The 23,960-nt window shown below is 35.9% G+C and overlaps 1 protein-coding gene across 2 annotated transcripts; it reads left to right on the plus strand.

The window, feature by feature from the left end:
- The first annotated feature begins 34 nt into the window (after positions 1 to 34).
- Positions 35 to 22,894, plus strand: LOC106713644 (heterogeneous nuclear ribonucleoprotein K). Of its 2 annotated transcripts, XM_045681432.1 has the most exons (11): positions 35 to 216; positions 8,643 to 8,682; positions 12,457 to 12,557; positions 12,834 to 12,890; positions 13,725 to 13,768; positions 14,217 to 14,292; positions 14,370 to 14,480; positions 19,778 to 19,906; positions 20,151 to 20,471; positions 20,960 to 21,129; positions 22,831 to 22,894. In XM_045681432.1, the coding sequence occupies exons 3-11, from the start codon at positions 12,468 to 12,470 to the stop codon at positions 22,871 to 22,873; spliced, it is 1,041 nt and encodes a 346-aa protein (XP_045537388.1). In that variant the 5' UTR covers positions 35 to 216; positions 8,643 to 8,682; positions 12,457 to 12,467; the 3' UTR covers positions 22,874 to 22,894. The 2 variants fall into 2 exon arrangements, with proteins under 2 accessions (XP_045537388.1, XP_045537389.1); XM_045681433.1 differs by lacking the exon at positions 8,643 to 8,682.
- The last annotated feature ends 1,066 nt before the right edge of the window (positions 22,895 to 23,960 follow it).

Here is a 23,960-nt window from a genome sequence, read left to right on the forward strand (position 1 = left end):
AAAAATATTCTCGTTCTTCGTTCGTTCTTTTTGCTACCCTTTCCTTTTCTACCACTTGCTACCGTTGCCATTTTTCTCCCATTGCCGCCATTTTTATTATTTTGTGAATGTGAATCATATACCTATATCTAGTATATATGATATTTATCACGGTAAACTGAAAAAAAGAACTCAATATTGTTTAATTAAAGAACCAGGATACTAATAATAAGATTGGTAAGTATTTTTAATTGTAATTTTTAGGCGTTATTTTTTGTATAAATTGTGTTTTATTTCACGTCAAGGTATTGATTAATTTGAACCGGCTTTTTAGTCCTTATTATGGTTATGTTATGGGTACTATTCAATACTGTTTTATAAAATCATAACTCGTTCATGAAACAAAATACATAACGTTAACATTTTGTTGGTTATGTTGATTTGTAAGTTGTTCTGTACTTATTACTTTTTACCAAAACAATTTTATGGTTTTTACATTATTATAGGCATATATTATTTCGTTTAAATATAAAAATTTACTATGCAGAGTTTTACTTGTACGTTAACATTTAAAACATCCATAAAGAAATTTCATGTATTCACCCTCTATTTAAAAAGTACTTTTTAAAAATTTTACTTCAATAATTACAATTGAAAATGTTAATTTGAAATGAAAATGAATTACTTAATTTTAACAAACGTTTTGTCAACAAAACAAATTAATTATCATGCACTGTAATTTAGCTATGTAGTTTCATACAATTATAAAGTTGTACCAGCAAGTGCAAATCTTCATTTTGTTAGAAATTAACAAGCTACGAGAACATAGAAAATTAAGATTATACTTAAATTGTTTTGCTGTACCATATTATAATTTATTTTTGTTTTAAAACTAACCAAAAGACTGAGGATTAGTAAAGAAATTTGTATTCTTATCTTTAGTAGTAGTAGTATGTGAGATTCTTTTTATTTAGCTAAAAGTATGTTTTTCTATGATTCAATATTGTATGAATTGTTAAGTGTGAATGTAATTTTGTGTAATTATTTTTAAACAATTAAGTCTTTTTTGATCCAAAATATTGAATTAATTATAGTAAGTTAAGTGACCAATATCAGTTGTGTTTGTTTTGCTATTACCAGCAATTATAAATCACTGAATCCACTATAATTTATAACTTAAAGTTTGCTAGTTTGTATACTTAAGAAAGGAGAAAAAAAAACATAACTAGGCAATTACTTTTATAATTATAGCAGTTACTTTTAATATTAATCTTAACCAAGCTTTTTTAGTTAAAGTAAGCAATTGATATCCACTCTTTAGCAAAATCCATTGTACTATTTGTTTGACATCTGCTCACACCAAGGCGCTTCAGTCGACACTAAATTGAGGATGATTAAGCCTCCATCAACCACATTGGTTTAGTGTGGATTGATTCATACACATCTTTTAATTTGTTTATAGATATGTGTGGATTTCCTTACAATGTTTTCCTTCATAACATGAACATCAGATAAATTTATAATATATGAAAATAGGAATACACATTGGTACCTGGAGGTGATCACCCCAAGACCATGTATGGTCCAGCACTTAACCCGAGACTCAATATATAATGATATATGCAAACATATGGTAACAATACACACATAGTAATAATTATAAAAACGCATAAAACATTTTATATATTTTATTCAATAATCCATCAAACAAAGAACGTTGTCTGTGGGGACAATAAATACTGTCGCGTTATTTATTGGCTCGCGTGTGTTCATCGCACTTATGACTGCTTTTACGGTGTCCGCCATTTAATTTGAGCTTACATGCAATACACACCACATGGCCATTACATGCGGGCTATTGGAGAAAAAGTGGAGTCTAATTGCCGCCTCATCCCTTTCACCCTTGGGGGTGGCCGGGAGGTCCCAACAGCTCACCGGAATCGAAAGTAGAACGAAATAATTATAGGTGGTGGGTCTGTGGGGTGAGCGATGGTGGCCGTTCCCGCGCACCTAGGCCGACCGACAACAAACCGTCGCGCGGCAACTACTCATGACATATGCATGAGAGTGGCTCCGGCTAAGCCGAAGCTTGAATACACAAGGACGGGGAAATTACTAGAGACGAATATATAACGTAGACGAGATGTCTCGCCGCCCGCGACTGCCGTGCGCTGCGGCCCTGCACAATTACGATCACGAAATGTCCGATGCCTTCCCAGTTGGTACTATTTTTGCCTACTAACCACCACCACGGTCTTCATAAGTCATGAAGACCACCCCACAGTGGTTGTGCATCATTGTAAATTCCCTTTAATTCTTTACCTATCACGCAAAACATACCATTATGTGTAGATGCTTATGTCCTCGTCTATACGTATATAGTACAGACTATGTGGATGTTTCTAATTCTAGTTACCTATCCGTAAAAGACTATAAATCTGACATTTTAATTTAAACATTTTATTAATTTAAGAACTTTTATTTAATCGCAAAGCAAAAACTTCTTATTTAGTAATTTTATAGAAACTAGATTGCAACTTTACCGCCGACTGACTTAATATAAAAATCGAATCGTTGCTAAAATGATTGACTAACAATAATTTTAGCAATGATTTGATTTTAATTAATTCCTATGCATCGTATTTTCATTTATACGTTATAACTCGAATTAAGTTGTACATTAAATCCAAGAAAATATAAAACGAATTATAAGTACATAGAAGTAATATTGTATGATACATAAGTATCATCGGTTCAATGCACGATTCATCGCCGTGAAGAAGTTATGATCGATATAGCCATCAAATATTCACGCGGCAGCGGCTAGCAAGGAAACGGAATAGTTAACAGTTGTCAGAAAGGCCACGAGGGGTGAACATACCCCCTTTATCCTAATTGCATAACTACCTCATCAAATAGAAAAACTAATCTAGAAATTGTCCGATATTAATGAGCTGTTGACCTGAAGTATGGGCCGATAAAGGATAATATATATTTATTCCTTATAAAACCCTTATACAACCGATTAGTTTATCCTATTGACTGGTATGCAAATATCTTAAGTATTGTTTTTCATAAACAGTACAAATAAAAGGCGTCTTTTGTCCTTAATAGAAAACAATTCTCAACTGACTTTAGATATTATTCAAACTTTCGTGAGACATTATCGCTCACTGATTCTCGTCACTAGAGTCACTAGAGCTAGAGTGAGCGACGGGCCGCGTCCGCGATATAATACCAGTCTCATGCCCGAATACTGAAACGTCACTTAAATATGTAAGAGCGTCTTAAATTATAAGACCACGCTTAAACTCCAATATGCAATTTTCGTAAGTCAGTTAAAGACGCATCTCAACTTTGATGCCAATCAAATCGTACCATGCTTAAAGGCCACTCAATATCACATTTCTTATACTGGATCGTCACTCAACGACATTTTGCTGTCAAAAGAACTGTCATGTCGACTTAAGTACGCCAACAATTTAAGAGTGGTCGCGGGCTATCTTAAAAGTGAAAATCTAAGGTGTTAATATGTCTGCTTCATCATAATCATCGCATTCGGACAAATAAAATTCTCATGTCACAATGTTCGTTCCCGTATTCCTCCGAAATGGCTTGACCGATTCTCATGAAATTTTGTGAGCATATTCAGTAGGTCTGAGAATCGGCCAAAATGTATTATTCATACCCCTATAAAGTTTTTTTTAACTGCGCACGAACGGAGTCGCGGGCGACAGCTAGTATTTATATAAAAATGCCGACTGAACGAGAATATATCGAAATCGCAAATAGGTTTGTAGCGACATCTGTCTGCGCCCGCTTAAACTGCTTAAAAAGTGTCTTGATGATATTATGATTTATTAAAATTTTATTAATTTAAACTTGTCAAAACATAACGCCAGATGCTTTCCATTCTACAAAAGTATGGTCAAATTTTTTTAATTTTTTTTATTTAAAAATACTTTAAACAGAAAGGATATTTTTTAACAACCTTCTTTGATTTTTGATTATTTAGTATTTTTATTTTAAATTTCTTTACTATTTGGGAATGAACACGTCTTACAACTATAGGTTGTCAAAGCCATGCTGCGTGAAACGGATACGTAAAGTGAATTTTAAGAAAACGTAATCGAGAACAAGTATTTTTTATACACTCTTTGACAGAAAACAAAGGATGTTGCCATGACGTAAAAATAATACGTCTACTTACGGAATCACGCGCTTACATGTCTTGATTTGCGTTTGTGTATACCACTTAAATTTTGACGTCTGTTAAATTGTAAGCAATGCTTACGAAAGGAGATATTTAAGTAACGTTTCAGTATTCGGGTATCAGTCACCCTGATGAAGGGCTCCCGATGGGCTCGAAACTAGTCGGTGCCGACACTGGACATAATATGTGGTTGGCCGCTCGGGTTTTTGTCCTCCACTTGATTCTTCATGTTGATTTCATAACTGCTCAGCGAATATGAATAATTAAAAAAGACAGTTTATTTTTTATTCACTAAAGAAAAATCAATAGTATTCCTTAAAGAAATACGACTCACTACTTAGACGACGTAATAGCACGCGCGTATGTTACCGACTGTAGGCTTTCCTGCGTTATATCACACATTCTTTGTGGATAGCAAGCTTTATTTTAATTTATTTATTAATCGGTCAACTTACAGCTATCTTAAAATGACATTTTGATACTAATATAAACTTAAGGTTACCTAAAAGTTGTCACAGATAGGTAGAAATGCAGGTAATGAAATTCAATTATTATGTGGCCGAAACATAACCTCTACTAATGTTTAACATATCGATGTACTTTTATGCCCTTAGATAATTAATTCGTTTTAGATTCTCTAGTTGATGGCAGTTTTCTTTTTATATAACCGTGATTAGAAATTTCTGTATGATTTTAAAATGTATTTCCAATCCTTTGTGCAATTTTGTATTGTTTGATTCCAATATTGAAAATTCAGCGTTACATAATACATTCAGATTCCGTTTTGGTTATTGAAGGATTTTATTAAAAATAAGATACATATCGTGACAAAAATGATTCAATACAATGTGACACAAAAGCGAGTTTTTATTATTGACCATCATGATTTCCATTATTATACGTATTCCTTTATGACCCATAACGGCAAATAGAAAGATTTCGTAGACTTCTATATTGTAAATGTACGTTATATAAATATACGTTATTTATCGTAGTAATAATATCAATGCGAAAGTTTAGAAGAATGGATGGATGGATCAACTGATCTTGACGAAATTTGGCACAGATGTGGCATGGTCTAGAAGAACACATTGGCTTCTTTTTAAGTTTTTTTTAATATCCACGCGGAAGTAGTCGCAGGCGACGGCTAGTGCTGTAATTTTGGGAGTTGTTGTTCATCATCTCGCACATCATAAATAAAAAACTTGTCCCCGTTTAAAGGATAGGCAGAGATTCATTTTCAGATCTTCATTTCGTACTTCTTCGACGATTACGTAACTGAACATTTTAAGGTTAATTTTAACATACTTAATGGCCTATGTCCCCGTAGTGGGGCAGAGAACGTCCACAGTGCGTCCACTCGCTCTATCTTGGGATTTAATTTTAAGCCTTATTTAATACATTGCCAGAAAATAATAGTGCTATTTTTTAAATTTGCCATAAAATATTAAAGCACTAGGGAAAAATTTATCGGTTAAAACAAATGTTAGAAATTTTATTTAACAGATCAATTTATGATACCGTTGTTAGATATTTTGATATAGTCAGATATAAAGAGTTTATAAATTATTTACAAAGCTGAAAATTCCTGGAACAGTAAGTATTTTGTAGCAACTAGACATCTGTTGGTTCTCTGTCATTTGCGCGGAGTCGGGGGGTTTGCGTGCCACGGCGGACCTATTGAGACAGCCCACTCGTCTTAAGGGATACCACAAATTTTGTTTTTTTAAGGAAACTGCTTTGTGCGCAATTAGCATGAAATATCCTTTATGGTTTTTTTACAATGCATCTTTGCGCCTTTACTTTTAGTGACAGAAAAATCACGACTGTTGTAAAGATACATAAATAAATAGTACTCTTGTTGCTAGAGTAAGTGACAATTCTAAAATTTGTTTGATCCCTATCGCGATATTGTAATATGGTTATTAATTCGAGTTATCGGTAAACAGCATTCTCAGTAAATTGCGATTAACAAAGGGAAATTTAGTTCTATGGAAATGTACTTCTAGGCACCTTAGTCCATACGAGTCTAACCAGCCTGGTCTTCGTAGTCCAGTCCGGCTGTCGTGAACCGATTCTTTCTCACCGATCGCTGAATATTTCAGCAGCTGGCTAAGACAAAATTACAGGCTTGACTCGGTCCTTTGCCTGCTATTAATATACTTGATAAGGAAAAGTCGGTCTACAATTAGGTGAGGTTTGATTGCTGATACAAGTTGTGTTGTTCTCACGTTTCAATACTGCAGCATTTGTCACCTGCACGTTCACACAGCATATATTATGCCACATATGATTTTCATGAGTATTTCAAGCGACCTACTTTCCAAGATATTTTGACGCTCTCTTGGCCCTATTGTTTTCGGCATAGTACCCGCCTTATTACTTTTGTATTTATATCAATATGCATATTTTCATTTTGTTTGTTATCTTTAGAATGTGTTTTTCGTATTTTCGAGCTGCTATTTTTAATGCATGATTAAACTGATTTAGTTTCAATGCATTTAATTTTCCTTAGTGATACAAGCAGGTTGGTTGTTGAAATGAAAAGAAGTGATTAATATTACACAAGGATATTGTTTTGGTTAATGGCGAGAAATAATCGTTAATATTTTATACTGTTCCCTTTTATTTTCCCAGGAAGTGTGAGGGACAACATTATATATATTTTCTTTTATAAATGATTCAACATTGGAAACCCACCCTAACAAGAAGATAGACAACATAGTTTTAGTAATAAGGCTAAGTGGGCATTCCGTGTGACGGTCTCGTCGTAATATTGCCAATTACAATTTACTCTACTGGGGGACTTTTATGTTATGCAAATTCAACAGCTTTTTTATTTTAAAGGAAATAGTTAGGGTTTTTGACGCACTGTTGCTTCAATTAGCAATTGGATACTTCTTTACTCTACTACAAATGTCGTCTATCCAGTAGTATTTTTTTTTTTAATAAAAACGTCCAATAAATATAATGTCAAAGCATTTTGCGCGTAGAGCATGATATGGCGAAAGAACTGTGAGGGTTCTGCAAAATGGACATCTCTTAATACTGCCACATAACTATGAGGCAGACATGATGTTCATTGTACTAACTAGTTTACTATTCAACTTTTATACATGTTTCCTTAATTCAAATTAAATCTGATCCAATTTCAAAGACAGGAATATTAAAATCTTATAATTTCACTTTATGTTTTTGTTGACGGTCTGTTGCCTGGGTGACGATTGTCTTTGACGTCGTCGCCTCATCGGCGGGCCATTAGCTATTGACAAATAGATGCCCACATAGAACTCGTCGGTCAACATACAAATGTATGTACATACCCTTAACGTACATAGGCTTATGTGAGTTAAGCTTTAACCATTAAGTTGAACCCCGTCCTGACTGATCTTAGAAACATGTTGAACGTAATTAAAATAATTATGATTTATATTTTCTTTGTTTTCATCATTTAGACATTAATAATACGTTTTGTATTTCTGTTGATACATACATATACGTATATCTATAATCTATACGATTAATGTATCTCCACATTGATTGTTACAAATTTCGGTGATGAAGCTTTATTTTCGTAGAGATTTAGGTTTAAGCTAAACAAATTTCAAACCGTAGATTTAAAATTAAATACGTGTTGATGATGAGTCTAAACAACTTTGACCAGTGTAGTACATTATAGCAATTTATTCGAATGTTAATTTTGTAAGATGTAGTTGTAATTGTTTGTAAAGGCTTGACATATAAAATAGCGATCACGCTTGTCGTGATCAATGCATAAGTTGTCGCTATTTTACTGAGGTTTTAACTTTTAAGAATTTAATAAAACGAAGAAATGTATAAATTCTATAACAGCGACATATTCAAATGAAAGAAATATAACTCGGGTTTTCGTCAAGTTTTTGCGCGGCTTTAACAACCTTATATGTTTACTTAAGGCGATATTCTAAACGAGGCAAGATTTATTTAACCTGGCTCTCATTCCCGGCACCGAAGTGGATACAGTACCTCTCTCGGTGCTTTGAAATCGAAAGCAACAAAGTTTGCCGCTGTGTAAGAGCGGGGGTCGTCGAGAGCTATGTAGGTTGCTCGAGACATGGAACAGGGTGTCGTCTTGCGGTGTGACTCGTTAAGTCGTCGTTTCCGGGGCACAATGAGAGGCAGAGAGGCAGGGGTGGTATCGACGGGGCGGCGGCGCTGCGCATGTGCGACGCCGGCGCCCCGGAGTCTCGCGCGCCCTTACTAACGCTTGTGCGGAGCCCGACTGCTGCCAGTCGAAGCGCGCACGCCTCGCGGGCCGGTCACCTGCCCACCTGCCAACCTGCCCACTGGTGCTCAATCATGATACATTACGCGCTACTCACTTACAGTCATCACCATGTACGTGAGCGTCCATTAAATCATTCCAATAGGACAAAATGCGTCGATCTAATCGGCATATCTCTTGTTCTAGGTGCGATCAGCCCAGTTTAGGCGGCAGAATTGAATCATAGGTGAGTACTCTTTGCCCGCTCTTTTTGAATGTTTCCGAAATATTTTAGAGACCGTTTAGTCCCGCAATTAATTTATAAAACCTTCATAAAAAAATTAAATAACTTTATATTGACTTCACAACTTACGTATGTATATTTTGGAGGGGGAAAATTTTCAAGTGTTGAGAACGACAGATGTGTAATGACGAGCTCGGCTGGGTCGCAACGGTCGCCTCGGTAAGAAACGGTCGCAGGTGAGACAGATGGTAGTGACATTTGGCATACAGGAGCACATGAGTTTTTTTTATGCTTGTTCCCGAGGTTCGCCTTTGTGTCATGCCATGCACCTGTCGGCTCGTCTGGAACCCAATTTTATGTTCCAATCCTATAAAATCTTAAGTTGTATAAATGAAATGTTAATTTAAATTAAACTATTACGCTCGTAGTAGTGGAAGAGTCAGTTGACGTGACTGGCGATTTAATTATTGAGATGTATAGTGGCATGCGCGTGCTTACCGGCGTCGTACTCGAGCCAGTTTGGTCATTGTGGCAATAGGTGGTCCTTTGTGTCGGCGCTCCCGATGTCGCGGCTTCGATGGGCGTGCACCTGTGGGAGCCACTGACCTCTTTCACCTGCCACTAACTCTACCACATCGTTTCTGACATGTTTACATTGTGATAACATAGTCCATGTCTATTTCTAGACTAAGCCGCCTTCTTGTCTACGCGTTTTTAACCTCAAGTATTAAGAGTGATACATTTATAGTTTGTTTGGTGGATAGGAATTATGTTCCGTAGTACGAAGTCGTGACTCCCTTTCTTATAAATATTCTACTTTATGTTACCTATACTTATTTCATTTATGTTTTCTCTGTAAAATGCTTTTGCAACTTAGTTTTTTAATTTGTCTTCATTTAAAACAGTTTTATTCTCAACAGACACTCCAATTACACCCTTACCATGTTTCTGATTTTCTTCACGTGGAAGAATCCGATTTTATTTTCGGCAAAAATGAAACTGATAATAAAATTAAGTATCATTAAATGAGTTCATCTTTACGATGTTAATTGATTTTGTATATATTTATCTTACTTTCGTATTCATTCTTTTTATCTTTTCTTATCTCTAAAGACTATGAAAAAAGACACATAGGCTACTAATTATGTTTTTTGTTATTCGGCCAGAACAGAGTCGCGGACGACAGTTAGTATTTGTGTAAAATTATTGCATTTTAGGTAATATAAGAAAAGTGATTGAATTTCTTTAATGTAGCGTTTACAAACCTTTTAAGGAAATGCTATACATGCGCGCTCGTTTCGTGGCAGTTTCGTCGTAAAGTTTTCTGTCGTCAAATTGCTCGCTGTATACAGTACGGTATTATGTTGGTTTTTTAAATTACCAGACTACATATAAATTAGAAAATTACTTCGTAAAAATATAAGTTAATCCATATTTCTATATTAATCTGGTAATATTTTATGATTTTTTTAACCTAAAATATAAAGAATTATTGAAACCGATATACTTTACTGCATTTGAAATTAATTGAAAACTTCAATTCTGACTTATTTATCTTCATGTGCTGTATACGACTTATTGAAAAGGAAGTAATACATTTTCAGGACAAAAAATACAATCTGGGATAACTGTAGTTGATCAAATAATTTTGGGTATCCAAAGACAACAAAGGGACGCAGTTTATGGCTTCCCTTTTACGACATACGGGAAGTATGTTTTCACATAATATGTACTTAAAACAATTTTTTTTAATAAGTATACAAAATATTAATAAATTGTAAGGTAAATAATAAACCTTATGTAATACTTAATGTACTGAAAATAATGTTATAACGACTGAAGGAATTACAAAGGTATATTTTATACATTAGGTTGATTGTATCATAAAATGTGTATTACAAATTACTTAGGACAGGGATGACGAACCAATGGCACGCGACTCAATATTTTGGACTCAAAACGCCACGCGACACAATATTTTGGACTCGTAATTGATCAAAAAAATCATTATGCACTACGGAAAAATGTGTGACGTAGGTATATCATGAAAAGCGGACGCGAGTTATCCCTACGTTACGGAATGTTCCCTATAATAACATAGTCAAAATTATTTCATTTCACGTCTATAACCTAATAAACAATTTGTTAGAAAAAATGCATTTCGATACGTAAAGCTCATCGGACGTATCGCATCATACGGATTTTAATATACTTTGTTTCCTTAGTTCTAAATTACTTAACTTCATTTTAAAATAAAAATAGATTCTGTACATGCTTCTAGTAGCTTATTTCCTGATAGCTTTTTTAAAAAAACCTTAAAAAAGGTTCATAAATTTGATCCGTAAACAGATGAATTCTAACTTGGCTAGAAACTACGTTGTAGTGAATTATTAAATTTAAATATTATCGTATAATTTAATTATCGTATAATTTAATGATTATTAATAATATCTATATTACGCTGTTTCAACCCTAAAAGTTAACGGGCGGTTATATCAATACAATATTCATTTAGCAGTACTGGCTGTTTGGAAGTGCGCTGTTAACACGCTAGCCTCTGTGCCACTTTATAAGAAATATTTGACTAGATGGCCGGAATATAGTACAAAAGTATGCAAACCTTGGTTTTTAAAATAATTTGCGTAATTTGTTATTTTTACTGTTAATTTTGTTGCGTAAGCCTCTATGGCTCGTTGTACGCAACGTAACTCGTTGAAACTAATATTGTATGGTCGCGTCTTTGCGACTATTCTCGCGACAATCTTGTCAAACAGGTTGCGAGCGACTGTTTTTGGCGATGACAGATAGAAAGGTCGGCGACGCGCGCTGTGTACAAACCTCTACGACACGCGCGTGTCGCGGTTTTCGAAGATTTACGTTTCCTTGTGTAAGATGCGCCTACTAATTAGTCACGATAGACTGTGCAGAACAAAAAGTTGAGAAATCAATTTTATTCACGACTCTATTTAGTAAACAGGAAAAGTCTCTGAATTTTCCGTAAGCTTGTGAAATTTGTAAATTCTAAGAACGTCGGGAAAAACTAAAATCGATTTATAAAATATAGCTTTTTTTGCAAAATTATATTATACCTAGACAGGTATAATATAATTTTATAAAGAATTAAACCTTTCATTAAATAGATATTTTCCAAACAAAATATAATAGGATTACTTAATAATGGAGTTAATTTAAAATCCGTAATCCAAATTAATCTGTGATTACTTAAAAATGTATTATTAGAAAAAAAAATCAGTGTGAGTCAACAAAGTTTCCGAGTTGTGAGTATAATGAGGATCGCGCTTTATAATTGTTTGGCGGTAAACAATGAGGATCGATAGAGGCGCGCCCCACCGCCGCCGGCAACGCTCCCGCTCACGGCATTACTTGACTTTATTTCTATATTTTATAACTGCATGTGTTTGTACTGAAGATCATTCTCCAAGCCTCAATGTGAAAAGAAACTAATTGTCCTACGCGAGATAGAGGTATAAAAATGGAAATCAAAACAAGACATATGCTGAAAATAGGTACTTTTACGTCGAATTACCTATAGTTAAATTCATGCCATCTAGATCAACTCGCCATCTTGATTTGATTTATTAAAATAAGATATTTTAAATAAATTCTATGGTCCTTTAATTAAGTGTGTTGGCTAACACTATTTGTAGACACATTAACGACGTAGCGTATCTGGTGCAGAACACTTTAGTCCTTTTTTTTTCTTCCAAACTTCAACTTTGTGGCAAAATCCATTGTTTATGTCTGTGTTATTTGCAGCAGGCGGTGATATGAAGCGCGACGCGTACAGTGAAGACGGGCCGGTGCACAAACGGCAACGGCAGACAGACGATGAAGTCACCTTCCTCATACCTAGCAAGGTAACGTTTCTTTACTAGCAAATTTAGTATACGGTTTCTGTAAAAAACTACTGAAATTCACATAATTTTCTTATGTAATTTTCAATGGCTTGCATATAGCATGATTCGAAAGTAAAATTTCTTTAACATATGCTTTGTTTTCATTATATTGAATTGATTAATTTCCCTTAAGAATTAAAATAAAATAAATCAAATTAAAATGTAGTAGAAATACCTATGTATCTTAATATTGTTTGAATTTAAATGAATTTTAGCTTAATGTGTGGCAATCGACAGGTGGCGGGGTCTATTATCGGAAAAGGTGGCTCCAACATCTCCAAGTTAAGGAACGAGGTCAGTATAATCAGTATAACGAAATGAATTGATTTCCATTATTCGGTTTAAAAGAAGACAGTATCGATAGTAATTCAACGAAAAACCCTGATTTTTATTTTAAATATTTGCTTAAACACGCTTTTATGTACTTACCTTTTTATTTTAATCTAATTCCATTCCTTTTTTAATGTCTCTAGAGATGGTATCAATTTACCATGTACTAAACATTTTATTTTGTCTAGGGTCTTGAAGTAAGTGTATTGGTATAAGTATTTGAGTGTAACGTGATTTAATAGAATAACGATTTTCCGCCACAGGTTCAATGTTCCACCAAACTAAATGAGTAAAAGTATGGCTCGCTGGTTCCGATGGTTCGAACAGGCAACATTACTTATCCAACTTTTTTTATATCCTTGTCATAGAACAACTGTTATGTTTTAAAAGTAATGTAGAGCGTGCGCTGTGTCCTTTGGGGGTCACAGCGCCATGTGCCAGCGGCCACTGCCTAGGCTGTAGACAGAATAACCCCCCGGCAGCCAGTTACAGGTCTTTAACGCCCCCGAGAAACCTCTGTGGCTATTTATGCGACGTGCCCCGCGCCTCCTTACGCGCCTCTCGCCCATACCCGGATTGCGATTGATTTATTAACTATAAAAAGAAAGTATTAGATCCTTGAAGTATATGTTGTACTTACAAAATAAAAGAAACCTCGGTAGTCGCGATTCGTAATCCGGGCCTAGGGCGTAGGGCGCGGAACGGAGACGCGTGGCGCGCCGCTACAGCAAGTCTCGGTTGCCGGTCCCGCCCCGCCGCCGCCGCCGCCCCGCCGCCCCCCGCCGACCCGCCACGCAGTACAAAGCCTCTATAACAGTCCCCGATTGCCCCGGCCCCGAACGGTAAACCGACAAACTACTCTCAAACTTTGTACCCCAACTTGACACACCTTTATACAACCGTCAACAGTCAGGAGTTTGAGCAACCATCCGGCGTTAGATGCTTCACACGCCCCGTACCTAGCCATCACACAGCGGAGCTGCACGCGAGTTCTCTTTCAGCGATGCTTCCCAGTTCTGTGCCGTCTGACCTCACGCGCCGCGACTACTCCGCTACCACTAATCTTACGGAATCATTTATAGATATGTTTTCTCCTTGTTCAGGAAAACATCTTGACCTTCCTACTGTCGAAGTTGTACTCTCATCACCATCATGCTTTAATTTATATTTCGTAGCCCGGACACAGACCTCCCTGACCGTTGATATGTTATTTCGTTTATTATATTTATGCTAAGATTTTAATAAACGAAATATAGTCGGGTTTTTTGTAATGCTGTATTTATTTTTCAGAGTTCTGTCGATAAGTGCATCTGATATCGACACTATTTTGGAAATCGTGAAAGACATATTGCCCAATTTGGCCGATGTAAGTATTGTTATAAAGCAACTCCTCATAATCCTTTTTTCCTTTTACTTAATTCTAATACACTGTTAATTTATTAGGGAGGTTTGAAGGGTGGAAACGAGGATCTGGACATCCGTCTACTAATACATCAGAGCCGTGCAGGTTGCGTCATAGGCAAAGCCGGTGCCAAGATCAAAGAATTACGTGAGGTAAGTTCATAATATGTTACCATTCTAGATTACAATTTTTACGGACGGCCCCGTTTTTCTAGTTATTTTCGGTACCTATATTTGACTTGGAAATTTCATTTATTAACTGTAAAACTCTTACATAACGGAATTTTGTGAACGATTTCAGTCTTTATAATTTACGTTTTACGTGTAACCTAAAAGTAACAAAATATGTAAGAAGTATTTCATGTAAAGCTGGCCTTACTTTAAATGAACACATAAAGAAACGAAGTTACGTTTTTAATTGAGGATTCTCTTTATATATAATACATAAGGGCATATGTATCTCTTAAGCGGCACTCGGCACGGGGCACAGGTAACGAAAGGTGGTAAGCAGATGGTGTGCCGGGCCGCTAATCATCCGTCGAGCGATGCACTGTTACATGGAACGTTTTTTTCTATATACATAATGTAGCCACGTGTCCGTCGGGGATGAGGGGCAGATGTGAAAGCAGCTGCCATCATCCGCGTCTTATCTACATCGACGGATGTTGCTTAGGAATAACACGCTCTAAACAAAAATTGTATGAAGATTATTGAAGCTTACTAAAAGTCTTAGCTTGCGTTTCGAGTAGCGTCGTAGCCGACAAATCAAAATCTCTTTTATAGTCTTTTCCCTCATATCAGTCTCAGTATAAAAAGGCACAGACGTTAAATCGCTAATAATATCTACCTACCTCGTTTACGTTGCTCTTTGGATATAATATCATGTGGTTTTTTTTAAACATTTTGACATTTCTATTAGAGATATAGCTATTCGAATATGACTGTCTACTGGGATAGGTCTTTAAAAAAGCCTTTTACTAAATTTCCTACCTCATAATCATATAATTTATATATTTCTACAATGTAATTTTTATCCTTCTTAAATAATATATATATTTTTTTAATATTACACACTTTTTTTTGCTTTGGCTTGAATTCAGAATAAGTACAGGGCAGCGTAACTGCTAGTTCCTATGAATGTGATTTATCCGTCTACCATCTCATTTAGTAGAATGTCTCTGCGACGAATAGTTATGTCTCCTTCAAATTTGGCGCCGTGTCAAATACTAGATTGTTATGGCGATGAAACAACGGCTTTAAAGTCGGATTTATAAAGTTTTTTTTTTTTGTTTAATGTTAATTTAGTATAGTTTATTAATTATATTGATAGTTTATTTCATGATTTAGTTTTGCACTACTAACAAGACAGCGAATTTTCTGTTTCTGTATTTTCGTTCCATTGTAACTGCCTGTAGCATACGATACCGAGGGTTAAAGTTATTCTTGATTTCGTTTTAAGTTAATTACTAGTTTTATGTCTTGACTATGGCATGTTGTTAAAAAAAACAATAAATAATGGAACCCAAACTTTAGATATCTATAGAGTTTTTTGCTAGAGATAATTTGCGAGTTGATTTGATATAAATTGTAATATCACATGTTAAGGCAGCTTAAACCGTATTATATAAAGACAAAACATTAACGTGGCTTAAGTCCAAAACTCGGGCAATTTGTCATCGCGCTACTTTACCGAACAAACAGCATTAGACATCCGACTAACAAAGTGCAGGCCCCAGTGCGGATCAATTACCGAAAGCCAGACTACTACGGAAGTTTTTAAGTCGACCGTCTCCCTCGCAAAGTCTCGACGTTTTATTACGTAATCGTACTATCCGCCTATTGTCCTTGAAATTTTGATATAACCTTTCTATTTTAAGGATACAATAAGATTGGTTATGTCCTAAAATAAATAGTTTACGTAATAGGTACCACGGTTATTTCACACTGATTCAATAACTAAACATAAAGGTTTTTGTGATATGTCGCTCATTGAGAAGTTTCCTTTTGTTGTCCGATCAGCTGTTCACGTTTGATCTCTTTGTTCGATTGTATCCCATCACAAGAATTTTTCTCCTAAAAGAACAATGTCACTGAATTTACCTGCGAATCGTATATAACATAACAATATATTTTTACAACAAAACATAAGACGAAATGTAGTTTTTGGCTCATTTTACCAAGGTAACAAAAAATATTCTTAATATAAAAAGCTTTCATGATAAAACCTTAAAATCTCGTTTGTTTGAGATGATGAAATAAAAAGCTCTCGTAGTGTTTTGGTAAAATATGTCATATTTCTTGTCTTAGTAATAAAGTCAACGACTTTATCGGAGATTGCTATCATTCGGTCGTTTTTGGGGAACTATAATTAAACCATCAGAATTGTAGCAACTTAATTCGTGGCACGTTCTTATGTCGTTGCACAAGACCGCGCGTGTAGAGCTGTGTGCTGCCTACCCCGCGCGTGTCGGGCGCGGTGAAGCATTCGTGCGAGCGACGCGTGCGCCAGCTGCGGCGGCGCGGCGGGCGGCAGGTGCGCGAGCAGCCGCCGGAAGGCCGCACAAAAACGCGCGCACCTGGGCCCTACCCACTTGCACAATGCTCCGCCATGAGGGCTCCTCTATACAACGTTAAATAGACATTTCGAACATATGCCCCGCGGACTCAAAACTACCTACTACCGCTCGCTTGCAGGTAACAAGGTCCCAGTCGATCTGTTGTTTGCTCCACTTTTTGTCCAGCTTCCACCTAAGGCTTTGTTTATATTGGAGAAATCTTTGGTTTAGTCCTTAGCACTTTGGATTTAAATTACGAGAGCTAAATTAAATCAAAGAAGTACTTATCTTCTATCCGGTGTTTCAAAGGCACACTGTCACAATCAAATCTAGGTCTGGGCTCTGGGAACTATTATGGAAAAATTTAAATTGCATTAGCAACACCAACAAAGGACTTGTAAACTTGGCCAATTACTCAACAAGCTAAGTTAGTCCTTGAATGCTTAACTGTTTCAAGGCTTCTTGACAAGTTACGAAATGTGTATAGAACAAAAGTTGTTTGTGCTTTGTGTCGTAAAGGGTGGTAACACGTGTTGGTGGGGTTTCGAACGGAAGCGCGGCGCCGAGTTCCGGGCTCCGATTACTGGGAGACCACGTGATGGGAGGGGACTTTTTTATGGACCTCCTTCCACATCCTCTCAACTGTTGAGCAAAAAAAAAAACTACGGAAATGCACACAGATTGTGATTATTAAAAGGAAAATGTAGATTTAAAACAAATTAACATGCGCACATTTAAAGCATAGCATTTAACTGCAGGTACGATCGTAAATCGCATAATTTGTGATACTACAACATTTAATTAATAATTAGACCAAATTATATTTTGGATTTCACTAGTGACATAAGCAATAAATATAGTGTGTTAATTTCTACTCAAACGCGATCTATTATTTACTATTCTATTTTGTATTGAAATTCTCGATTTATTAAATATATATTTTAAAAATACATATAGAACTAATATATTTAAATAGGCTTGTATGTTTGTCGTAATGATCGAAGGGGACAGAGGACCGACGTCGCACTGACACCGGCAATTACAGGAGCACGCGAGCCGCTTCCGTTTCCGATCGACGCCGATACCGGCAGCTATATGGCTTCACATGACACCGCTCAGAAATACTTTTATATCGACAATATGAATATGTTATTAAACCACAATTAATACTTATACATCCGATCTATATTTTATGAACAACTCCTGATTTCTTGGTGATTTCTTACATATTTATTTTATGCGCAGAATAAAAAAAAAACGTAACAAATACCGAACAACACGTTCGGTATCAAGACTATTTCTACATCTGTGTCAAATTTCATCGAGATCTATTGAGCTGTTCAGGAGATAACTTCAAACAAACATCCATCCATCAATCCATCGAATCATTCGCGTTTAAATTGTTAGTAAGATGTCTTCTGACGTAAATATATGTTTTGTATTCAAAAAATATTTGAGAAAATGGAACAATATCTCTAGCTATCTAACATCTGCCTTTGTGCTAATTAAAACTTATTGAATAAGACATTCCGAAAACATTCGCTTCAAGCTTTCGCCTCAGCTGTCTGTTGCATTCTTAGGTACTTCAACCTTAGTGAAAAACCGCTACGTTCGAGTGTGGGTGTTGTCGGCGTAGGCGTGCTGCCTTACAAGTGTGGGGGTGGGGGTTATCACAGGTGTTCGCTATGACATCGTACCCTCACCTCATTCCGTCTCCGGCCACCTTCAGGGTCGAACGTGCTTTCGGTTCAGTGACGTGTTTCGTGAAATATATCGCGTGTTAGTCCGTGATATTTCTGTGATGGTTTTATATCATCGAATAAATTTAGTTTATTTCTTAAAGATTAGTTATCAAAAGTGAGTGTTGAATTTCTTAAAGTTTTAATAATACTTTTTAGTGTAGTTCGTTAGAGATTTTTAAATAGCGTTTTCTAATTATTCTAGTTAAACCTACCTCTCGATTGGAAGAGTATATTCCTTTGTCATTTCCCTAAACTTAGATTTTTGTAGTCCTCAATATCAATTGATTTATTTTTATGTTACGTAGTGTTCGTAAGTTTAGAAAAATTATCGAAATTTTTACCATTTTCATATATTTTTATAAATGTGTTTTAAGATAGAATGTTTAGCGATTACTTCGCTACAATATTTTAAAATAATAATGCATACAAAGTATATTAGGTAGTGATATTATTTTTTTTTTACTGTCGATTCATCCTTGAAGAAATTTGTTTTGTGTAGTATTGTTTGGAGTGTTTGTACGTGCCGTGTGTCGGTCGGGCCACGTGCTTCGGTCGATGGATCAACGCTTGCGCTCTTCAAACAACGACGTCACACGACTTACTCTTTATTACCTTCCAATTAATTATTATAACCTGCCAGTAGTACATTTGAAAAAACATTTTTACCGGCCAGTGTTTTGTACTTCTAATTAGTACAAACTTTTTGCTCAATTCGTGTCAGTCGCAAAGGGAGTCGTTGACCTCGGTGACCTAATTTCATTGGCGTTACCCAATAACGGATATTGTCCGCAAATTTCCAACTAACCCTTGATAGCTTTTGTACGTCTGACATCGTAATATATTATTGGATAGTTTTTGGAGACATTAATATTAAATAGATTGAATTTCAGCTGTCTGATTTTTTGTTATTGGTATTTGGATTTGAATCGGGCAGTTGTATTTCTTCATTATTATTTATTGTTTATGATATTTTAATTTCATAAAAGAAGACACAATGACATTTTTATATTTAAAGCTGCGCTTTGTGCTTCTATGTAAAAACGCATATGACTTTATTGAAATTATCGAAAGTTTGTAATTTTTTTTTTGTAAACAACAATTTTTACATATTCATGTTTCATTTAGATTAATCTGTATTCTTGTGTAATTGCAGAAGACGGGCGCCCGACTGAAGATATTCTCCAGCACGGCGCCGCAGAGCACGGAGCGTGTGGTGCAGCTGGTGGGCGGCAAGGACGCCGTCGCCGCCGGAGTGCGCGAAGTGCTCGACCTCATACGACAGGCGCGTACATACTGCTCATGTCTCACATTTAACATAAGGCAGTTTATTCCGAGGATTCGAATTTGTTTCGTACAAGGAAGGATCATAAAAAAAAACACTAAAGAGTAGGAAAATAATTTTGAGTTCTCTTTCTTCTTCGGTTATTTTGGTGTCGATTTCGACTGAGGTAGATAGATGGTGATACATACCTGAATGCATACTTATTTAAGAGTTGTATGAAAGTAGTTTTTATATAAAATTTCAGGTGCCAATAAAGGGTGCGATACAGAACTACGACCCGCACAACTACGACGACTACTACGCGGACGAGTACGGCGGGTTCGGGGGCGGAGCGGGCGCGGCGGGGCGCGGCGGGCGCGGCGGACCCCCCCGCACCCCCCGCGCCGGCCCGCCGCGCGCCCCGCGCCCCCCCGCACCGCGCGCCGCGCCGCCCGGCCCCCGAGGTGCGTTCAACGATTACGGCGGCCCCCCGCGCGGCTTCGGCGGACCTCCCCCCCGCGCCAACTTCCCGGGACACACATTCCCCGGACAGGAGACGAGCACGCAAGTTACCATACCCAAAGATGTGAGTGTCCGTCGCTAGCGGTCGTCCCGCAGTCTCGCCCGCAGACTTTACCGTCGACTTCAGCAACTACCTGTACCAGTACGACGTCTCTGCAACACACACTACACTGTCAATTTCTTTGTCATCTAATTATAATCATTTATACCTACAATTAGCAAATTCAACCTTAGTAATTATTTCTATTGTCTCGCTCTAAGGCATACAAATACACTAAAAACTTATCTACATAGGACAAGTTCAGGAAACTTCGACATAGAGCTTGATCAGTCATGAGTCAAAAATGTAGAAATTAACTCCAGCACAAAGCAAGTAACATTAGTATCCCCTCAGTCTGCATTCACGAGCACAGACCTCCCCCCACCCTGAACACAACATGCCCCTCCCCTTGCAGGATACCGGGCGATGTTCATCAGGTACGGTGAGTCACAAACAACCATAACAAGATGTAGTATAATAATATTGTAAGACGATGTTTGTATCGCCTGCAGTTGGCCGGCGCGATTATCGGGAAAGCCGGGTCCCGTATCAGAAAGATTCGCGCGGAGAGCGGCGCCGGCATTGAGATCGCGGAGCCACTGCCCGGCTCCAGCGACCGCATCATCACCATCACCGGCACGCCGCAGCGCATACAGATGGCGCAGTACCTGCTGCAGCAGAGGTCAGTTACACCTCACACCTCATACACACACACATACATACATACATACAAGTTGGATAATGGAAGCTGTAATGAGCCAATTTCATATCAAATGTCTTGATCTAACATACATAATTTAAATTTAAATGTACCATAAAAAAGCTATTTAGTCGCTACGTAATTACGTTGGTTTTTGGTCATTTGAATGTTAAATATTGTGGAAAGCGAAATATGTATATGCTTTTTTGTATGTTAAAGCACTTTGCATGTAATGCATGATGTGTGTATGTCTTACCATAAATGTTATAGCTCTTGAACACTTGTTTAATATGTATCTAATGCTTTTGTATTAGATATAGAATGCAAAACATATCGGCTGATCAAATATTCACGAAATTAAATTATTTTTTGACTAATTTTTCAATAGATAACTTCAAAATGTATGGTGGCACAGATTATGTTAGGATTATTACGAGTGAATTTCTTTATTTTTATATGTAATCACTTGTATTCCAAAATGTTAATTTTGTGAGGTAAATTAAAGGGACAAATGCATGAGTTCAAAAGTTATTGCTTTGTCTCTCTTACGTTATTAATTTTGGTGGTAACTCATCAGAAATATGTAAAGATGTTTATTTTAAAAGTATATCTTCAAAAACTATTTACAAAGTGATGTCCTAAATATTTAAGAGCAATAATGTACTGGAAAAAAATCTATAAATTATACTAGCTGTCGCTCGCGACTCCGTCCGCGCGCAGTAAAAAAAAATGAAAAATAGATATTGGCCGATTCTCAGACCTACTGAATATGCTCACAAAATTTCATAACAATCGGTCAAGCCGTTTCGGAGGAGTACGTTAACGAAAACTGTGACACGAGAATTTTATATATTAGATTTTACTTTATAATCTGTAGAAGGTATCAAGTGTGCCAACATACATATGTTTCAATATCCAATGGTAATTGTCATCATAACTAACACGTTGTTTTGGCAATAGAATGTTCCAAGAGTTCCCCGACTTGGCTCCAAACCGCACTAAAATTAATAGAGTTAATTGATGAGCTAATGTTTCAAATGGATCCAATGCTCAGGTAAAACTGTACACAAGTTTGTTGCTAGATATTTGTTTAGTAGATTATATGAAGAATATAGTATAGATATAGACTATTTAATTGGGAATCTAGACTTAAGTATATAGAGAACATTTAATTGGGAACCTAATCTGAATTTTTTACTAATTTATCCCAACCTAAGGCCTTAAATTTTTAATACCTAATTATAATTTATACTTACCGCTAACAAATAATTCACACAAAATTAAAATATAAATTTGTGTAAAACGGGATATTTGTTTACAAATTTTAGGCCTTGATTTGGAATTATATTGTTTGTTATAAATGTGTGCATAATTTTTGTATATTAACAATTTACTTGGTGAATAACAAATGTTTTAGGTGTGTTGCGTGTTTGTTGGGCGGCGAGCGACGTCGGCGGCCGAGCGTTGTATGGAAGACTAGTGATTTTGTTGTTTGTATGAATTAACAAGGAATCACTAATCTGCCTACAAAGCGACGGTACTCACTACGATCCGAATTGCAACATTCTGTCATATTTCATTCTTGTGTTACTAACTTGTGTTGTGGATTTATTTTATTTTAAAAATGTACTTAGTTTTTTTATGATTTAGTTTTTTTAATATTTAATTTGTTTTTTATTACAGTGTTCATGAGAGCAACCCGAATCTCGGTCGTGGCAACTTCTAATATTTAAAGAATATTAACAATTCATAAAATAAATTCAACTGATTTAATTTACAATTGTAAAATAATGAAATGCGGTCGTTTATTCTCTGCGGGTGAAACAGAGTTGAGGCTCATTTACAATATATTTTGTTTGTAATAAAACTAATTATTTTTAATATGATTTCTATAAAGCATTAAGAAATGTCTAAGAATAATATTTTTGAATTCATTCGTAAGAAAGAAGCATTTATAATAATTATTCAAGTTAATTGTAAGAACGTGTCAGTGGTCAATGGTTTTGTTACATTGATCTTCGTTAAGAAATAGATAATAGAATTTAAAATAAATAGTTTATTTTATGATTTTAGTATTTTCATTTTTAATGTATCCTGTTACTTTTATATAAAAACACTATTCTTGTGATCTAAACATCAAGTTCATCTACATATAGAGACGAAAACTTAAAAATTAGTTGCATGGAAAGTGTTCAATAATTAAAAAAAATCTACACGAACATTTACAGTTCGTCAATGTTAACAGATTCAAGTAATGCATATAAAAACAAATTGAATTTTGTTTTATTTTTAATAGGTCAGTAAAATTATAAGCAAAAACGAGGGATCGTCGTCAGATGGGCCTTGGTTGGTGATTGCTGGATTCGGAAATCGGAGAACCGTACTGTAGATGTGCCTATGTCCAGTAATTGATGACACAGGCTGATGTAGAGGAATTTAATTAAAAATTAGGTTACATTGTGGTTGCACTGTGACAACTGAGGTTGTCTGTTGAATTCCAATACTTATGTCCTTCTCATCTCATTGAAGTTTTCAAATACCAAGACATGTCGTTTTGCAAAGTAGGGTTACATGTTTTCTACTTAATTACTCATCTTCTTAAATTCCATTCTTTGATTATCAATGCAAACAAAATAGTCTTACAACATAGAACAATAGTACCCTTTGTAACTTCAAAGGCATGTATGATACTAGCCATTGCAATGGGTTATTTTCCCATAATAAAACATGTAATACCACATATTTCACATTCCAGTGACCTACTAAATGAAAATATATTTCTATCAGTTAGAATAAAGCTTTTTTTTTGTTTT

The sequence above is a fragment of the Papilio machaon genome, chromosome 16 (genome assembly GCF_912999745.1).
Source record: "Papilio machaon chromosome 16, ilPapMach1.1, whole genome shotgun sequence".
NCBI classification, from domain to species: Eukaryota; Metazoa; Arthropoda; class Insecta; order Lepidoptera; family Papilionidae; genus Papilio; species Papilio machaon.

Bases quoted from the DNA above. Each gene is read 5' to 3' on its own strand.
- LOC106713644 (XM_045681432.1), top strand. From the start codon at position 12,468: ATGAAGCGCGACGCGTACAGTGAAGACGGGCCGGTGCACAAACGGCAA. The intron at 12,558-12,833 runs GTAACGTTTCTT...GGCAATCGACAG, and splicing joins CCTTCCTCATACCTAGCAAG to GTGGCGGGGTCTATTATCGG. The intron at 19,907-20,150 runs GCGCGTACATAC...ATAAAATTTCAG, and splicing joins TGCTCGACCTCATACGACAG to GTGCCAATAAAGGGTGCGAT.